Genomic DNA, 21,313 nt, shown 5'->3' on the forward strand with positions numbered 1-21,313 from the left:
TTTTTTGTATGGCCATCACATAAAAAATGTCTAAATCCTTAGACTGTGGCTGTGCAAAATAATTGCAAAATAATTTAAAGGTTCTCTCTTGAACTGCACCTTCACTTCCCTTTTCCTTTTCTTCATTTTCCCTGTATCTCCCTTTTGTGTGTACTTTTTTTTTTTTTTTTTTATCGTAATTTGTTTGCATGGAATCTAAATTCATCAAATATTACATTAGAACAATTTGTTGATGGATGTTGTTTTTCATCTTAGAATGACTAAACAAAACTATATTTCATACAAATGTAGTACAAATTCATACAAATTTTCTAAATTGCCTATTGTCAAAATTAGTACAATAACTACATCATGACAATATATATATTTTTTTAAATTCTAATACTGAGCATGTTATTTTATGATTATGATGACTCATATTGCTGTGTTGTTGTCTGCCCTAGCTTCCTGATGTGAATATTTAACTGCTAAATTGCTAATGTACCTTAATAATAGATTATAATGATGTCCTTTTTCATACAGTATTTGGAGTGACAATAGTAATGGGGTGCCACTGCTAACATTTGCCAGCAGTTTAATATTTCAGTAAGTTAACGAAGACAAAAAAAGTAGCAATAGCCTATTTACAGATGAAACTGACCCGCACTTGAAGCTTGAACAGGTCAGTAAATTTGCTGTTTGTTCTTGGAGACTTTCTCTGCTCCACCTGACTGCTTTCTCCATCTTCGAGTCCCTCGCATTGAGGTGCAGAGCAGACGTGAACCGAATTGTTGCTAGTGGAGACTAACAGATTTGTGATTTATTATCGATTTATTATCAAATGCCGAATTCTGAAATGATCACTTTGGTATTATGGGCAGGCAATAATATAAAATAATAATAATAATATAATAATTCTCCCAGTGCTCCCAATGCCCTGGTATGGGGGAAATGTATAATAAAAATGTCTAATTTTCAAAAAAAAAACTTAAAAAAAAAAAAAACATAATTAATTATGAGGAAAATTTTATATTTTTATTATATTATTATATACTTAATTTCAGAAAAAAAGTTAATTCAAAAGATTAAATGATGAAAAAGCAAATATTCTTTTTTAATATTTACAGTGTTTCTGCAGTTGGACTACATTATTGCATACCAAACCTCTTACAGGGTTTGGCTGGTACACGGTGACATTAATGAAACACAGTTAGAACATGTTCCCATGAGCTCGAGTTTGTCTCCAGGCTGTTGCTCTCAATATTCTTCTGCTTTGTGAAATAACATCTGTACCACTCATGAATGAGAGACAGAGACAATTGGTTCCTCATCAGTATACCCTGAGAACATAACAAATGCTGCTCCCAAGATAACCAGCCTCATGCGTTGCAGTGCAAAAGCCTAGGATAATATTTTTGTTTTATCACACACTCCAGAAACACGCACAAAGAGGATAGTCTACATAACTCATCAGCCAGCCTGTCTTGGTATACAGACGCACTACTGAAGCGCGTAATTCCCTGTGGTCCAGTTGAATCCACGTTGCACTCCTTGGTATGGATTTGATGCAGGGGAGAGGAAGGGAATTCTTGTATCAGTCATTCATCATAATACAGCCTGGAGTAGCTGGACATGAAGCTTTACCCTGATGAATAGATTTCAACCTTCACTGCAGCTCTGACTTAACCCTCGCAGCCACTGGAGCAGAGCCACGGGAAGCTGGCGAGCCGTCGGAGTACATCTGCGCTTTCATAAGGAAGCCATGCTTGATTCTGTGCATTAGCAAAAAACGCAAATAAGCCAAATATTCCCTAATGCAATTTTGTAGAGGTACCCAAGGCAACACGAGATGGAGGAGATGAAATGGCGATAAGGCTCTTAATGTGTCGTTCCCTATTCATTAACCTCGTACCAGCAGGGATATCCAAACACACTGCAAGCAGATCTGAAGGATTGTTAAGCAGAAGTGTTTTTGCACTGTTTGCTTAGCCGGGTTATTTGTTTAGATGAAGTCTCTTTGCATTTATTACCTACATCAGAGAGATGAGCTTTGAGTGCTAAATACAAAATAACAGCAAAGGAGTAATAAAGAATTTAATAAAATAGCGTGCTCAAAACACAACACAGGCATTGCATCTTTCACTGTTTAATTAACAGAGCTCCACAGGGGATCCAAACATTTATTATTTCTTCCCTTTTAAGGTGGTTTTGACTTTGTGCTCCATTCTCCTCCATTCATTCACATGTGAATGAAACATGCCAAAGTTCAGGTTTAGTGAACTCTGACCTGACAATTCAGTTAGCACAAAGACATTTGAGCAAGAGAGAGAGAGTCTAAACATTACAGATTGCCTGGATTCAAATATGTGTTTGTGTATGTGTGTTTCGCAGAAGCAAGTCAAACAGGTTTGGAATGACATGAAAGTTTGGGAAGACCACATATTTATTACTCTTTCGCCTTTCTTCTGTTTAATAAAACTAAGCTGTCAATTATTATTATTTTTTTTTTTGAATTAAAATAAATTAAGTCTGAGTTACATGCACAAAAGCGCAGAATTAGGACAATTTGGCGGCATTGACAGAAAAGGTTTCAGCTATATGCGGCTGGTTTTGTGAGCCTGTAAGTCTTGAACACCATGTTTTCTTTTGAGTTTGAGAATTAGGTGTTTCAAAAAAAGAAAAAGAAAGCCCAGCTTGAGCTGAATGGACCTTTGACTGAATGTCTGGCAAGAGCTATGAAGAAGTACAAAGCAAGGTTTTCAGAAATAAGTGGATGTTTTCATCAACCATTGTTAAAAATGTTTAGAGAAATAAGAGAATGTTTCATTGTAGACATATCTTCACTTAATTTGAGGTTTATTGGTGTGTGCTTCCATGGTGGCGAGTTTCCAAGGCTATTCTTGACAATAACCTCTAAAGGCCATTGAAGCAATTTTTCTGTTCACCTTCTGCAAAAAGCTTGTAATCGTATTTTAAACAGGTAATGTTTTTCTTACAAACTATTTTTACAGTTTTAGAAGTTTCTGTCCTTCAGCCTTTGGTTCAGTAGCCTTAACACCAGTGTCAGTGTAGATCTTTGATATGTTCCTCTTAAGAATTAATTCAGGCCAGACGAGGTAGTTTTCTCTTTTTCATTAACTGCTCTTCTTCTTCAGGTGCCAATGCCAAGTTGCGCTACCAGATTACATCAGGTAATGTGGGAGGTGTTTTTGACTTGGAGCCTGAGGTGGGAACCATCTTCATCGCCCAGCCACTGGATTACGAACAGAACAAGCTCTATAAGTTGCACGTCTTGGCCTCTGATGGGAAGTGGGAAGATTACGCTACTGTAATAGTCACCATCGTGAATAAGAACGACGAGGCACCTGTGTTCTCTGTGAACGAATACTATGGCAGTGTGACAGAGGAGCTGGACGGTTCTCCTGTCTTTGTGCTGCAGGTAGTGTCTCTGTTTGACATATCAGCATACTACATTTTCAGACCATATATTTGTTATTTCAAAATAGCCACTTTTTTTTGGTTCATATTCATTCATTTAAAAAATAAACAAATGTTAGAGCTCCTCTAGATGTAACAAAAACAGGTCATGGACGTGTGAATTACTGCATTCTTCTATTGATAAATGAATACAACAACAATTAATGTAAATTGGCCAGACACTCATTCATGTTACCTTGCCAGGTTATTTTGTGTTTCATGATTATAGTGAAAACTATGATTGATTTGTTCTTTTGAATTCATTTTAATAAAGTCTCCTGAGGTTCATTCATTATTATTAAAGTCCAAAAAAGTTAATTATTAGAAGATTCAATTGTAGCTAGTCACAGGCTCATTTTTTATCAGAATGTTTAATCTTTTTATACAAAAGTTGTTGAGGTTGTCTTATTTCATATCTTTTTATTTATTTATTTTTTAGTCAAGAAAGAATTTAGAGTGTTTTATTATTATTATTATTTGTATTATTCTGAGTTGTTTGGAATTTCTCCATGAATTACCACTCCTAACTTGCCATGTTTACAAAACAATAGATGGATGGATGGATGGAGGGATGGATGGAGAGATGGACGATAGATACATAGATAGTTGTATATAAAACTTATGCTAGAGTTTGCAGAATGAAACTGTATATTCTCTTTGATGTTGTAGGTAACAGCCTCCGACCCAGATAAAGATGCTGACCAGGAGGCATTGAGATATTCCCTTCATGGCCAAGGTGCTGAGAGTGAGTTCATCATTGATGAGGTGACGGGGAAGATTTATGCCCAGAGAACATTAGACCGTGAGGCCCGGGCAGTGTGGCGTTTTGTGGTACTGGCCACGGATGAGGGTGGCGAGGGACTAACAGGATTCACCGATGTCATTATCAACGTGTGGGACATAAACGACAATGCTCCTATTTTTGCTTGTGCCCCAGACAGTTGCCATGGCGATGTGGCTGAGAACTCCCCACTTGGCACTTCCGTCATGGAGATGACAGCCACAGATCTGGATGATGCGGCTGTCGGACAAAACGCAGTGTTGGCCTATAGGATTGTGGGTAACGCTGCCCTTAATGGTGCTAACAGCGGAGCAGATGTGTTCAGCATCAATCCCGCTACTGGAACTGTTTCTGTGGCAATGTCTGGCCTGGACAGGGAGCAGACTGACTCGTATGTCTTGGTGGTGGAAGCACGAGATGGCGGAGGTATGATAGGAACAGCCACTGCCACTATACACGTGACAGATGTTAATGACCACGTACCACGTTTCCTGGATCGCTCGTGCTCTGTTCGCATCCCTGAAAGCAGTGAGCCCAACACAGCGGTCATAGAGCTGGCTGCAGAAGATGCGGATGCTGGAGAGAATGGCCAGCTGACCTTCAGCGTGGTGGCCGGAGATCCCGAACAGAAGTTTTACATGGTCAGTCATCGACAGGAGCAGCGCGGGACCCTTCGTTTAAAAAAGCGTCTGGATTACGAAAGACCAGGCGAGCAACACTTCAACCTCACCATCAAAGTGGAGGATATGCAGTACTCCAGCCTGCTGCACTGCACTCTAGAGGTCGAAGACTGCAACGACCATGTGCCAGTTTTCATTCCTCACTTTCTACAGCTTCCTGCTATACGAGAGGATGTCACTCCAGGAACTATTGTCGCAAATGTGGCTGCTAGCGATTTGGACTCAGGGCTGAATCGCGAGATCACTTATAGCATTGCTTCGGAGTCTGATCCGTACCATCTGTTTTCTGTGAACCAGACGGGACTGGTTACTGTGGCTAGCGAGCTGGACCGGGAAACGGCCGCACAGCATCACTTGGTTATACTTGCAACAGACCATGGCACGCCACCTTTGACTGGCACCGCAACTATCCAGATGGCTCTGCTGGATGTCAACGACAACGGCCCTGAGTTTGAGGCTGCGTATGCACCAGTTGTGTGGGAGAATGTTGTAGGCCCACAGGTCGTGCAGCTCAACCAGAGCTCCACGTTACTGATAGCTGTGGACCGAGATTCACAGGAGAATGGGTCACCCTTCTCTTTCTCTGTGCCTCTGGAATATCATTACAGCAATGATTTCCACCTGCAGGATAATGGTAATGACACGGCCACTATCACCGCTCTGAGAGCTTTCGACAGAGAGAGACAGAAAGAGTTTCTACTACCCGTCATCATGACTGACAGCGGCAATCCACCAAAGACCGTCACAAACACCCTCACTATTACCATTGGTGATGAGAATGACCACGCCCACACAGGTGGACAGAAGAAAGTGTTCATCAACAGTCACAGAGGTAATGGCTCCAACATTATAAATACAAAGTTCTGTCATAAAACTCTAGATGGTTCAGACTGATAGGTCCTTAACTCAATCTGCTTGCAATCACATTATTCTACATAGGGCACAGCTGATTGGTTCCTGCTGTATCAGTAGCAAATGAGCTCGCTGCTCTACCTTTAAATACTCGGTCAGTGTTTGCTTTAGCAGTTGCAGTGCGCTTTCAGAAATCCTCCACCTTCCCCAGCTCCACCTGTATAGATCTGCTATGGGTAATTCATGTATGCTATATTGGACAGCAGCAGCATGTCTTACTTGCTCACAGCAGCATGTGGTGTATGTATTTGCAGTAGTAAGTCCTATACTTGCTCTTTAGCAGCAGCAGAAGCTGCAGCAGAAATAATCAACAGCAGCAGCACATCTATTTGGCCAAGACCAAACATACCAACATTGTCATATCCATTACCATGCTAAACACTTTAAGGTTTGTCATGACAGAAATATGTAATAGCAGATAAAAGAGTCGTTAATGTTTAAATTATATTTTTTACAGGGTTTTTTTTTTTTTGTTTTTTTTTGCTCTTCACACAGTGAGCACAACAGGAGTCTATGTGGGCTAAACTATGTATCATTCATCACTGCTTTGGCACAAAATGCATTAAATGATGAATAATTTCAAATTAATTCTTTTCTCACATAGACACAATCAGCACTAAAACTCTGTACCTATGGGACAATTTGCAATTTTACAACTGTTAAACTTAAATTCAAATTCAGATAAACTCCTAATTTACTTCTTATTAATAGTTAGTAAGGTAGTTGTTAAGTTTAGGTATTGGGTAGGATTAAGAATGGAGAATAGCGTCATGCAGAATAAGGCATTAATATGTGCTTTACAACTAACTAATAAATAGCCAATATTCTATTAATATGCATGCTAATAAACAACTAGTTAAAATACCCTAACATAAAGTGTTACCATTCAAATAAATAACATAATACAAAACTGAATAGGACAGCAGTTTTCTACATTTCTGCAGTAATACCATATTGAAATATATTCCGAACCTTAAAAAATGAAATGCTATCAAAACAATTAAAAGTAGCTGAACATCTTCATAGATGTTACTCTTTCAGTTTCACTACCATCTATACTAAAGGGGACATGGACCATGTAATACTGCAGTGAATTCTGAACAGTAGAGAGCCATCATTCTTGTTTTGTAAAGAAAATTTACAAAAGAAAATATTGCCTAATACTACCTGTTAGTGTCTTTTTAGGTTGTTGTCTTATAAGTGAAAAAAATGTGCTTGTTGGGTGACGGTCTTTGCTAGTGTTATGGAAGAGTGAGTTCATTTGAAACATGTATGAAGTGTTTTGGTAGCTTTAGTGCTTTTTGAATGTGAAATTAACTGCAATTTGAAATTTTTTAAGGAGAACTGTGTGACGAGCTTTGAAAAAGTGACCATAATATTAAGAAATTTGTCCTAGCGATTGTTAAAAAAAATAGCTGATACAGTTCAAATTTAAATTGTTTATAATTCTTGACATCGGTTATATCAGTAGTTTGTTCATTGACCTGATTGGTTGTATTGCTTTTGATTGTTTTTATAAACCAGGGCATTTCTTAATGTAGTTATATTATTTCACTGATAATTATCATGAATATAATAAATATTTAAAGAACAGGTTGTATCTTCAAAATTATGTGGAATCCACCAGCAGGTTTCCCATATGAAATGCCCTACAGGAGGAGAGAGAGGATATTATCAGAGGAAATGGTTCTATAAAAATGGTTAAATTCCTTGTTTATTTACTCATTTAATACAAAGGTTTGGGGTATGTAATATTTTAAAAATGTTTTTAAGTCTCTTAAGCTCACCAAGGCTGGATATATATATATATATATGTATGTGTGTGTGTGTATGTGTGTAAATATATATATATATATTTAAATATTATTTACAATACATGTTTTCCATTTTAATATATATTAAAATTTGATTTATTCCTGTGATGCAAATCTGAATATTTCAGCAGTCATTACTCCAGTCTTCAGTGTCACATGATCCTTCATAAATCATTCTATTATGCTGATTTGGGCTCAAAAAAACAATATTATTATTGTCAATGTTGAACACAGTTGTGCTGCTTACCTGTAGAAACTGATACATTTCTTTCAGGAGTCTTTGATGATGACTAAGTGTGTGCACCTCAATTATCTTGTGCACACACAAGAAAAGAGAGCACCAAAATGTTTAACCTCAAAGTCAATTTCCTGAAAACAAGCACTTTACAGTAAACTGTTTGACTACCAACTGGGCGAGAAGGTTAAACCTTCAGTATGCTCATCTCTTACTCCTTCAGGCTCTTTTGACTGAAATAGGGGGCTGTTGTCTGGCTTCCATTAACAAATAATAAACAAACAAACATGTTTACATTTTTCTATCACTAAACATGGTGAGAATTGTGAAAAATACAGGTCGAATACCTTTTCAGAAAATTGCTAAATTTGATCCAGTCCAGTCAGTACTGGTGTCACTAGGCAGTCACCATGATGTTGTGTGACTTTGCACGCTTGGCTATTCAAAATGTACATTTTTTCCTGTCAAACTTGTTGCTGTGATACATTTCATAGTGTAAGCTGCTGTATGCAATTTTAACCCATATTTTGTGAAGGAAAAAAATACACAAGCTTTAAACAAGTGTTGTTATTTAGCCACAGTACATCTGTGGAGTCAAAGTTGTTTTCAAAAGAATCATCTTTTAACCTGCACTGAAAAAATAAAGGTGTGGAAATTAATTACACAAACAATTACAAAAAACAAATAATAAATTAAACAAAATTTGTGTATATATATATATATATATATATATATATATATATATATATATATATATATATATATATTGTTATGACAACGGGCGCTCTAAATTGTAATGGACTGGAGCTCATGTTCACATCGGGAACATGGGAGCACCGCGATGCGACCGCAAAAGGCACTTTCACGATCAAAGTGCACGCCACTGATAAGCATTGTAAATTAAGTATTACAGTATACACATACCAGTTAAACGCACAGATCTCCTCTCGTGCGTCCTCCACTGGATGAGGCAATATCACTTTCGTTTCTATTTCAGATATCTCTTTTATAGATGCCATCAATGCTTTTGCCTTTCAAGATGTAATTACCGAAATCAAAACAGTCCATAAACTATAAATCCTCACGAAAACTTCAGTCAAGCCAGCTCGCGCGTCAACCTGATAGATCAGCCTCCTTACCTTAAAGTGTCAAATTTCTCGGTTTCTGAATGGACGGTTTGGCTTTATTGACAGACGCTAACGTTCGGGCATGATTTATATACCATCGACCTGTCCTAAAACGTCAGGATGCTTTGATCGATGGTTTGGAGATCGCGTGTTTCTCCGTTCGAGAGCGCATTTCCTGTTCACATCCGCGACAAAACAGCTGATTATTTACGAACGGATCACTTACAGAAATGTGAAAATGGTCTCACTTGAAAGAAAATATCCTAAGCTAAAAGATGATATAGTGTGACTAATTGAAGCAGCCCTTATCAAAAGTGCAGGGGTCGACTTCTATCTTTTCAAAACTGCGGGGGTCCTGACCCCCCTGTCCCCCGTGCCAACGGCGCCCCTGCCCAAGGTGGTAATGCAGCCATGATGTGATTGTGAAATGTGCATTATTTTTCAATAACTGAATGGAATATTCTCAGTCTTTACATATACTAATTATTCTGCTAAAAGCATGGTGACCACACCTTAGGACATTTTTTATTTTTTGTATTTCAGGACAGTAGTTCAACACTGTGTGTAGAACTAATTTCTTACACATCACATCCCAAGCCTCCGTTGATAATTCCAAAACGTTATTTTAGAGCTAGTAATAGAGGCTTGAGCCAATGATATGCTATGAGAAAAAAAAAGGAAAACAAAAGAGAGAGAGAGAAAAAGATTAAGCATGTGAATCTGTGCCTCTCTTAACAGTGGGTGGCAGCTACGTCTTTTCTAATTGTCTGCTAAAGTTTTACTGCTTCAAAAAGCAGCGATTGAGAAATGTCACATAGCTTTTCAGTTGCAAACTTTTTTTTGGGAAAAAGTCTATTATGGGGCAGCTCTCTGTATGTGTGCATGTTTCCATCTGTGTGCAGGTGTGTGTCTGTACAGTATCTGTGCGCATGCAGAAAGATTTTTATCCTGTCATTTGTCATACTTATATGCTTGGTCAGTGTCTTTTTGAGTTTTGGTTCATTTGTTATTTCTAGGTTGTAAGGACCTTTTTGAAATAACTGAAATAAATTGTCAAAATGACATGGAATGCGGCTTTTGGAAAATAATTGAACCTTAGAACACTTGTCAATGCAATCAGAATCAAGCGCTCAACAGCCCTGTGTGTGCGCGCGTGTGCGTGTATTTGCCCATGCAATGTTTTGATACACTGCTTTTTTTAATGACAGGGAGAATGCCAACCAGCGTGCTGGGGAAAGTTTACTCACCAGATCCAGATGACTGGGATAACAAGACATATGCCTTCGAGGGACATGTTCCTAGGTGAGACCTTTTTCTCCCACTTTTCTTCTCTGCTCCACTTTCTCCTTTTCTTTTCTGTCCACATTATTACATCATCCCTTCCACCTTGTTAACATGTTTATACACATCTCCCAGCACCTTCCTCTCACTGTTTTTTCCTGCACTCTTTGTGTTATTTAAAGGGGTCAAGGGATCTCTGAGCACCATATCTAACCCTTCTTTCTCACATCCCAGCATCTCTCTTCCTCTCATGCTCCTCTCTATTGATGTTGTGCACTATACTGGAGAGGCGTATACAATGATAAGTTGATCCTGACAGGGCCAGCCTTGAGATGTTATGAGCACGCAGGAGCCTGAACTCGTTCTCTCTCAGAATCTTCAGTATATGCAACATAATGTGAGAACACACGTGTCTTTGAGAAAGAGAGAAAAAATACAGATCAAAACTCCATTAGGAAAGATGTGAACAAAAATGAATTATTTAATTGAAGCTTAATGTGTTAGTCTTGTCTTGTAACTGAAATGTTTGTGCTTCCATGCTCCCTTTGGATTTTCTTTGCATGTGTACATTTAGCAAGTTAAAGTGTAAGTATTTGTTTATGTGAATTTGGGGTCCAAAGTGGATTTATAAATTGCGCTGTTCAATTATACAAAGTTGTTGAGTTCAGATTGGTTTATTTTGAGGTCAGTGCAATTTCAGTGCAATTCATCTGCCGTTCACAATTTGTTGCAGTATGCTAGAAGAGGAAACCCTCATAAACCAAGGATTCACACTCTTTTTTTCATTCTCTGGTTTTTCCATTCCATATCCCAGAATTATCTCTCAGCTTTTACTCTACCCATTTATTGAAATGCATTCACTCTAGCCACAATTCAAATGACAATGAGTTGTGTTTGTTGGTCTGTTCATTTTATACATTGGCTTTTTTTATTGTTTTTATATTGACTGTTTGGTTCTTCTATGAAAATATATTAGAGTTATATATTTTGTATAAAAAAGAGCAGTAACAAATATATATTGCAGATAAAATAAAAGATAAAGGTCAATCCGATCAGACAATCAATATTTGAATCCTGTTATTTTTTTCCTTCCTGCAGTTATTTTATCCTGAACAAGCGGACAGGGTTTCTGATCATAAAGGAGAACGCTCCTCCTGGGAGTTATGACTTTCAGGTGCGAGTGTCAGATGGGGTGTGGCCAGATGCCGTCTCTAGCGTGAAGGTGAATGTGAGAGAGCTACGGGACGATGCCATCTACAACTCAGCCTCTCTGAGATTAGCAGGTACAGGTGATATTCAGATATAGTGACATCATTGTCATAGTGCTTCTTGACTTTGAAAAGAGATTTCAGCTGATCATTAATCAGTGCTAACTTTTACACTTCTTGAAATACGTGTAGGGCCCCATTTTAATGATCTAAGCACATGGTCTGAAGCACATGGCGCAGGTGCACTTAGGGCGTGTCCGAATCCACTTTTGCTAGTTTAACGATGGTCAGCGCACCAGGCACATTGTCCAAAAGGGTCGTACCTAGTCTCTTAAGCCGGGGAGACACCTAACGATTAGCTGAAACATTCTAAGACTGAACTGAACACACATACCAATTGTTCCCTTCGACTGGATCCCATTTATATACTCACACATGGAATTTGAACACCGACTGTAATCGCAGACTGAACGCAACTGGCTCTGACTGGACGCGTTTGAGCGCGATCAGTCATAAGTATCAATTTACATTCAAAATCGGCCTTACAATCGTTAAGTGTGTGCGCAGCTTTAATGAGTAACGGGTGTGTTCTGGGCATAACGTGCAATAAACCAATCAGAGTCTCATCTCCCATTCTCTTTAAAAGCCAGCTTGCACTATGGCGGATTGCTATTTACATGGCGGAATAAAAACACCCTCAACCAGACAAGTCAGTTTAAATACATATGTGTATTGCCACGATTGGTCAAATAATTAGCCAATTTAATTTGTCATTACTGCAAATAGGTAATTCTGATACATGCAATGACTATCCATTATGACAAGTAGGCATTTTTGTCTTTATATACACTATTATAATCTTTTACATTGTTATCCTTTTATTTTTAATATTTGGTATGTTTGTCTGCTGCTGCGTGTCCCTTTGTGTGTAACAAGCAGAGTGTATGTGCATTGTGCACCCGCCTACAGGCGCATATTACTAACGCGCCCATTAAATAACAAAAAATACTGCGCCATTGACTTTAGACCAGGTTTCAGTTGGTCAATGGCGCAGTCGTTTTCAGTTGCCTCAAAAAAGCAACACGCCAACAATGAGCCTGAACGCACCTCGTTTTCAGACCAGCACGCCAATGGGTGAATAGAGGGGCACGAATGCATTTGCTATTTAAACAACGTGGGCTCTGGACATGAAAATGATAACTGCGTCGGGCTGAAACTAACAAAACACTTGCGTTGCATCTGCCGTTGCATTATGTCAGGTGTATGTTAGGGCCCGTAGTGTCGATTTTAGCCTTCGGTAACCACCTTTTCTTTTCTTTTTTATTTAGTAAGATTAAAGTTTGCAAATCTCTATAGAATACATAGGATTTATTTATTCATAGCATTACATATGGTGTCATAATACTTGCATACTGAATTGTTATTTGTCTTATTGCATATTTGCATATTGCATTGTGATTGGTCTTGTCTTTTCTGCATCTGTTGAACTATCTATAGCTGCCTTGATACTGTAAAGGCACAGAAGCTTTGTTACGCTTTGGTACTCATGCACAGTCAACAAAAAACAAGATGTAAGCCCAGTTTCATGACAACTGCACCTCTGATGCAGTCTGAACTAACACCTGAAACCTAACTACTCTATTGTACCACTATTCTTTTGCATTTTAGACATGCAAATGGAGATGTATATAGTAATGCAGCTATAAAGTACTACTTCCAATTTAACTCATTTTAAAGGCTCTTAAACTAATTTGACTCATAATGAATGCCACTCTTTATACAGCACTGTCGAGACATAAGCCAAGTCTGTGTGTCCAATGCTTATTTCAATCAAAGACATTAAAATAGTTTGATGGTCTGTGTCTGGAATCTAGATCTGTGTTGATTGTGTGCCATGTTGTGGCAGTAAAACTCTTGGGCATATTGACTTCGGCGACATTACGACAGCCAGCGTTTTAATGAAAACAAGACTGAGCTGAAATGAAATGGACTATAGCTGAGGATTTTGTAGTTTTAAGACTATTAAAGTGGGGAAAAGGCCTTATGGGAGACAGAGAGACAGAATATAAAATATAAGCCAATAGCAAAGTCATAAGCCTATAAAGAGATTTTTCTTTGATTTCAGCAGTTCAACTGAATTTATTGCTGGCATGGAACAACAGCAAGCCGTTTACTGCTCATTGTAACTTCACAAATACCTTCACAAATGTCTTGTAACCACAGCATGTATGCAAATGCCTCCCTTATCTATAATCTCTGACAATCCCTAATTGAACCAAGATTATGTGTGGTATTAAAAAACAATCTGAGTTTGTTTTTATTGCATTTTCATAGTTTTATCACTAAATCTGCTGTAGACTGTGCAATTAGATATTTGTCCCACATTTCTGTTTAGTCTTTAAACTAAAAAAGTTACAATTTGCTATTAACCCTCCAGGGTATAGTTTTCCCAAGAAAATTGAAATAAAAGGGTAGTCTTTAAAAAAACTAATAATTGCCAGATCAACTGTATATAACATAGTTTTATAGTAAATATGAATATGAATGCTGTCATACCCTTTTGGCAGCTTTTACAGTAATGATAAAAGGCAAAATAACCGTGCTACATCACGTTGGTGATCCAGTGCCTCATTGGACTTTCAGTTGTATTACTGCAATTTTTTATTTATCTGGACATTTTTTTAGTAAAATAATTGTGATTATGCATAAATAGCGCCCTTATGATGTTTAATGTGTTCAGAAAAATAAGCTAGGCTTGTAAGGGCAGTATTAAAGTAAAAATTATTATGAAGATGTTTATTTCCCTGGAGCATTGTCTCAACATTCACTGAATCCTGGGCTAACTGAAAGTTCGACATTCGTACTATTTACTGCCTCCTTGACATTTGAAATCCCATTTCAGGAGCAAATGTTGAAGGCATTGGAGAGTCGTAAGGCCTGTTTAATGCTGCTTCTTTGAGATTATAGCTTGGTCTGTGAATCTTGGGAAGTGTACCGATTGTAAAGTGGAATATGAGGGAAAGTATGTGGAGAAATTCTTTAGACACTCGTGCTAGCTCATGGAGATAACCAAGCACGTGCACACAAACTCACACAAGCTTATTCCCATAACCTCTGCTTTGCCTGTACACAAACAGGGCACACACACACACACACACACACACACACACACACATAAACTCCCACATTCTGCAGGACACGCAACATGAAAAGCTTTTTGAGTTTGAACTTTTGAGGCTTCTGACTGCTTAGCCAGTTTGGACTTATCTTTAAGAAATGTAAAATGTCTCATGTTTTGATCCTCTAACCCTGAGATTTCCACCTCTACGGGACTTTGTGGTATCGATAAAAAGAGAAATTGGGAAAATATTGGCATTCTTTCAGTGGGATTAGCTCACCAATTCACAAAGACATATTGACCACCACATTTTATCCCAAAGCCACAGCTAAACCTCTGATCTAAACCTCTGATCAACTGCTGTGTTTTATTGTTTTATAATGTTTCCTGGGGTGCACTTATAATGTTAGTATGCTTTTTACATCCAAAATGTATAAATTAAAGGCATTTTTGCTACCCTGATTTTAGCCCTCTGATTTGAACGCTCTGTTTTAAGGGCCGTGTCTGCTGTGAGACTTCAGTGTAAACGCCCATTGCTGTGATTGGCTGACATCTTTGCATATGAAATAACCAAGTACTACTCTCTCTTTTAGCACATTTTTACTATTACAGGTTTAAGGTTAACTAATCGTGAAAAGTGTTGCAGTACATTTAGATCTATGGTGTTATATTTAGATCGTGGCATGAAAGGTTGCAGAAATGAACACTGTAGCTGATCACAGACATGTTGTTGAGCACAAGAAATCGGTGATCTTGTCATTGCAGCTCAATTTCTGCACACTAACAAATACTTCTATCTTCACCAACAGTGCAAACGCGATATAACTAAGAGATTTGTTGAATAAAATTGGAGTTTCGCACGTCAGTCACGATAAACTCGCTCTGTTTTATTGACAGCTTCAGCGCGCGCTGCTCCAACGATTGCAAAGGGAGCTTTCTTTGATCGCTTTCTTTATATAAGTTAATCATCGTTAAATAACAGATTATTTTCATACTACTAAGAGAAACAACGCAAGTTGATGTTTAGTAACGGGTTTGATTTACTGACACACAGACAAAGAACATCTGACTGTACATGAATCATTAATATCAGATCAGGCATTAGAATGAACACAGTTACTCACATGTTGTCGCATTACTGTGGAGTCCAGTCTACGTAGGCCTATGTTACTTAGGCCAAAGAATATACACTAACAAGAAACGACACTCAATAGAAAGTTCCATTGAAACGCCGGAGCCATTAAAACGTACAATATATTTCAATTCAGACCTAGTGGAGTGATACTATTATTACTATTACTCCATTAGGTCTGAAATATATTGTTCGCTGCAAACATGATGATCTTAAATGTATTAATTATTAATTTACTATTAATAAATGTGTAAAGTTGCATAAAATGGAAATACTCAATAAAGTAGGCTAACTTTGTTACCTCAGATGGATGAATGGTTGGATTCCACAACTGGCAAAATACAACATATATAAGACAATACAACATTTACTCTACACTGTAAAAAAAAAAAAATCGTAAAAAAAAAGGTCAGTGACTGTCAGATAGGGCTGCCAAACAAGAACCTTAAAAAACTTTAACAGAAATTTTCATTACAATTTTCCTACAGAAAAACACTGTTATTTTACAGGTATTCCCTGAATTATTACAATAAAACACCTTCACTGCAAAACATAATCTTAAAAAATAAATAAATAAATAGTCTAATGACTTTTAAAATGGCTGCCAACCAAAGCCTGTAAAATAAGTGCAAAACACTCTTACAGAAAAAAACAACATGCAGCATAACATTGATGTTTTCTGGCTCATCCTGGACTGAAGCACAGGCTCTACTCTTCAGCACAATGGTAACCCACAAAACAATAGAAACCCTCTAAATCCCAACAGAACATGAAACACTAACAGATCTCTCAAGATCTCAGTTATCTTCACTTATTACAATCATATTAAAGTTATTATTGAGAATTAACAGAGGTTTAGATGTTGATGTTTGTCACAGGAAGGTATGTGTCACAGGTTTGTCAGAGGAAGGTATCCGCTGTCAAAGACTGGCCAACTCCTACTTCCGTGAAAGAGTTACATCAAAGGTTACAGTTCCATCACCAGTTCTACCAGAAAGACTCGGGAGGCAAGATAACGGAACACTGATATTTATTACCAAACAGCAAGCAGAATATATAAGGTTAATGATCTTTGGCGTAGACCCCGTCCGTAGCTCACGTCCTGAGGGTTGGAGACTTTGCATTTCCTGCCTGAAGCTGAAGGCAGGGGCGTAGCCAACCCCCGGGGAGTATGGACAGGGACCATTCTGGTGGTGGTGGGGAGGATGGAGGTGAAAGTTTGCGTCAGCATCTGCGAACTCAGACAAGTGTAAGTACCAATCTTTTATACTCCAAGTGTTAGATAATGATTGGTTAGATCTGAATTAATAAGTGACGTAACATTTGAGTCTTCCCGGCAGAACTTGCGCTAGAGCTTCATTTCTACCAGAAAGACTCGGGAGGCAAGATAACGGAACACTGATATTTATTACCAAACAGCAAGCAGAATATATAAGGTTAATGATCTTTGGCGTAGACCCCGTCCGTAGCTCACGTCCTGAGGGTTGGAGACTTTGCATTTCCTGCCTGAAGCTGAAGGCAGGGGCGTAGCCAACCCCCAAAAATGGTGGTGAGACGTGACCGCCAGGACGGAGCCCACTCTCCCCCCAAAAACTGTGAGAGGGAATGTATACCCACCAGAGGAGAATCTTGCAGTTCCTGAAACAGAGAAAAACAAATTAAAACATAAGAGAAGGAGAAAGGACAAGAAAACAAGCAACATAGAGACAAGGCCGCGATCGGCCACACGACCACGATAGGTCACACAGAGACAAGGCCGCGATCGGCCACACGACCACGATAGGTCACACAGAGACAATGCCGCGATCGGCCACACGACCACGATAGGTCACAGAGACAAGGCCGCGATTGGCCACACGACCGCGATAGGTCACACAGAGACAAGGCCGCGATCGGCCACACGACCACGATAGGCCACACAGAGACAAGGCCACACTGACCACATGTATACGAGGCCTCAATGGCCTAACGGAGACAAAGCCGCCCCGAGTACCAGAAAATTCAAAGCTATAGAAGCTGAAAATAGTAAAATGAAAAACGTAAACATACACCACCACCAGTATTTGCATGAAAATACCTTAATCTTGACTTGAGATAGCTTGCTGAGCTTCGAGGATGGTTTTAGAATCTGGTCTGATATAAGATTCAAATGCAGAGGAGGACCATCTGCCCAGAAGCTTGATGGCTGAAGATGAAACACCTCGTTTGGCTGCTGTGGTGGCAGCCCCGATCCTAAAGGAATGACCAGTATATAGCAAGGGGGAAAGGTTGCAGCTTCCTATGGCAGAAGCTAAATGAGTCCTAAACCGAGCTTTAGTGAGGGGTGCTCCATCGGGTAAAAGAAAAAGGGGAAAGTGATCAGGAGTTTTAGGCCGGACTTTGAGATATTTAATCATAGAGTAGAAAGGGCAGAAGCTGTTATTAAGTTTGAAAAAAGTTAGAGTGACACCAGATCCTTGAGAATCATTCTTAGAATGCTTCAGAAAAAGAGTAAAGAATTTGGGTGAAAAACATAAATCAGAAAAAGAAAGACAGCAGGTCGGATTGAAATGTTTAGAATCTGAAGTAAATTCCCCTGGGCGCATAAAACCGTAGAAAGCTGATAGAAACACAGCTTCTAGCAGAGTGTTAATATAAGGGGAAAAGAGACCATTGCGGATGGAAAGAATTAATCTTTGTAAAATAGATAAAGTAATTGGAAGGCGGCGATCTGGACGTTTGCTGGACGAGTTAGCCATGCCTTTGAGTAACAAACGAATAGATGGTACAGTGAAAAGACTAAGATAATTAGGATTAAAATACCTTGCATAAAATTGAATGCCTGCGAGCAACCTACGAATGGAAGAAATTTTTTGATTGCGATTTTCAAAATTGTGAACTAGAAAAGCACAGACGGTCGATATTAAAATGGGAAATAGCGGAATCTGAAAGGAAAAACAAAACATAAGAAAAGAAGACCATGCTGAAGTATAAGCCTTGAGTGTGGAAGAAGCCACGCCTTTGGAGATATAGTGACTAGCCGATTTGAGCAATTGGTCTAGTTTAATATTATCTTTGCTAGCGGAGGACAGGGAGTTGGATCCTGATTGGCTGAAGGGCAGAGCCGTCTGAAAGCCTGAAAACGAAAACGAGACAGAGAGTCAGCAATGATATTACAGTGACCAGGAATGTGCACAGCCATAATGATGAAATTATGAACGACGGATTGCCAGATTAAACGTCTCAGAAATGGCATAATGGTCAGACTGGAAGATCTACCTTTGTTGATAATAGCTACCATAGCTTCGTTATCACAAAACATCATAATACGTTTGCGAGACCACTCGGAGCCCCAGAGAACACTAGCTACCGCCAAAGGATAGATTTCATGGAGCGCGGAAGAGACGGAACCTGATTCAGGCTTAGGAAATGCGTTTGGCCATTTCTCGGCAAACCATTGCCCTTGAAAGAAACCCCCAAAACCAATAGAAGGGGCAGCGTCAGTGAACAATTGCAAATCTTCGGACGATTCAGGAACTTCATTATAGAAAAAGGAGATACCGTTCCAATGATTTAGTAAGCGCGACCAAAAACTGAGATCGGACAAACACCCTTCTTCTAACCGAATTGGATCGCTTAATTTTGGCACGGAGTGAGCAAGAGTTAACAAACGAGAAATAAATGTCCTGCCTTGAGGAATAATACTCATCGCGAAATTTAGGTGACCGAGCAGAGAAAGCATGTCGCGCTTAGATACGGATCGTAACGAAGAAAAAGATTCAAGAAACTCCCTGATCCGTAGAAGCTTCTCGTTTGGAAGAGAGGCTTGCATGTTAACCGTATCGAGTAAGATGCCGAGAAATTCTAGCGTAGTTGAGGGGCCCAGGGTTTTCTCTTCCGAAAGGGGAACGCCGACATCACTAAAAACTTGTTTAAGCGTGTCAAGAATTGAAGATTGGGAAGAAGGAAAATCAATAAGCAAAAAATCGTCAAGCAAATGTAAAACGAAAGGAAGCTTACAGGCGTTTAGCAGGATCCAACACAGTGCTTCTGAAAGGGAATTAAAAATGTGGGGACTACTTCTACACCCGAACGTGAGCCTCACTGCAAAGTAAAACTTTGATTCCCATCTAACGCCGAACAATGGCCAGTCGGAGGGGTGAATGGGCATGGTCTTGAAGGCATCGGTAATGTCAGCTTTAGCTAACCAAGCGCCTTGACCAGCTATCTTGATTAAATGAATGGCATTATCAACAGAAGCATAATGCAGAGAAAATGGAGCTAAGGGAATTAGTTCGTTAACGCTTGCAGTATGAATGGAATGAGGAGAAGACATGTCAAAGATGAGACGTTTTTTACCAGAATATTTACGGGTAGCAACGCCGATAGAATTGATCCGGAAAGGAGAAAAAGGAGGAGAAGCAAAAGGGCCAATAACATAACCTTTATTTACTTCCTTCTCTAACAGAGCTGAAACTACGTCGGGCTCTGATAGAGCAGATTGAAGGTTTTTAGTCACAAAGGAAGATGTAAGTTGGGAAAGGATGCCCACCCGAAACCCTTGGGACAAACCAGTGATTAAATAATCAACAAAAGTTGGGTCGGGGTGAAAAGAGAGATAGCTAGAGAGAACTGGAATATTAATAGGTGTTGATGGGTGTCTGTTCAGAATTTTTTCCGAATTTGGGCCTTCCCTCGGGTTGCTGGCCTGTACCGGCGAGGGCAGACTGATTTCGGGTGTGAATCCTTGCAAAAGCTACAAACATGAGCAAATTTACATTGAGAAAAAGTACAAACAGATTCATTGAAATTATTACATAGGTTAATGCCGTTAAATTCCACAATAGGGCGACCTCTACGGTCAAGAGGAGCTCTTACGTTTTCAGCACTATGGACAGCGGCCTGATCTTTGGTAGCGAATGCTTTAGGGCAGAATGAAGCCGAGTGTCCGTGAGCGCTGCATATAGCACATGATAAGATCTTTTGACCGCCAAAATGACGGACGAGCAGTTCAGTGTCTGTGACGGACCAGTTCAGTTTTGTGTTGTACAGACAAATGAAAGAAGCGGATTTAGCAGAGAAAGATTTATGATATTCATAAAATAATGTCCCTCCATATCTTTGATTAAAATCCGCCATCATTGATAAGTAAAGATCGAGTTCTTCCCTTCGATCTGGGAAAGCTTGGCACAAAATGTCTCGGTAAATGCTGAAAGCGATAACGAATTCGCCAAATGAGAGATTACGTTGTAATCTGGGATCAGACGTTTTGAGAAATACTGCCACGTCACCACAATCCACCATTTGTCTGTCAGCTGCGGGTGAAGGAAGCAATAAAGTTGCCAGGTTTATATCCTTACCTTGGATGATGTTAGCTCTTATTTGGGGAGACACCGTGACTGCAGCAGGTGAAACAAAACGCCTACCAAACTCTTGGGCTGGAAGAGCCGTGGAGAGACTGAAGTTTGATGTAACGGGCGGGGCAGAAACCTGTTGGAATGGCGTCTGGATCGTATGATGAGAAGCTGGCAGTGCAGAGGAGGTCGAAGGCAGACACGATGAAAAGATGAATCCGGCAGGTGGAGGAAGA

The 21,313-nt window shown here is 39.3% G+C and overlaps 1 protein-coding gene across 6 annotated transcripts in view; it reads left to right on the forward strand.

The window, feature by feature from the left end:
- si:ch211-186j3.6 (neural-cadherin) overlaps nucleotides 1-21,313 on the forward strand; it is a 382,700-nt gene that overhangs the window by 279,477 nt on the left and 81,910 nt on the right. For all 6 annotated transcript variants that reach the window (XR_007184217.1, XM_048185218.1, XM_048185219.1 and 3 more), the window contains 4 exons: nucleotides 3,135-3,418; nucleotides 4,126-5,749; nucleotides 10,214-10,307; nucleotides 11,385-11,569. Coding sequence is in view for 5 of the 6 variants with exons in the window: in XM_048185218.1 (XP_048041175.1) it covers nucleotides 3,135-3,418; nucleotides 4,126-5,749; nucleotides 10,214-10,307; nucleotides 11,385-11,569 (2,187 nt within the window). In the remaining variant the exon portion in view is untranslated. The remainder of the gene's footprint in view (nucleotides 1-3,134; nucleotides 3,419-4,125; nucleotides 5,750-10,213; nucleotides 10,308-11,384; nucleotides 11,570-21,313) is intronic.

Source organism: Megalobrama amblycephala, linkage group LG3 (assembly GCF_018812025.1).
Source record: "Megalobrama amblycephala isolate DHTTF-2021 linkage group LG3, ASM1881202v1, whole genome shotgun sequence".
Taxonomy (NCBI): domain Eukaryota; kingdom Metazoa; phylum Chordata; class Actinopteri; order Cypriniformes; family Xenocyprididae; genus Megalobrama; species Megalobrama amblycephala.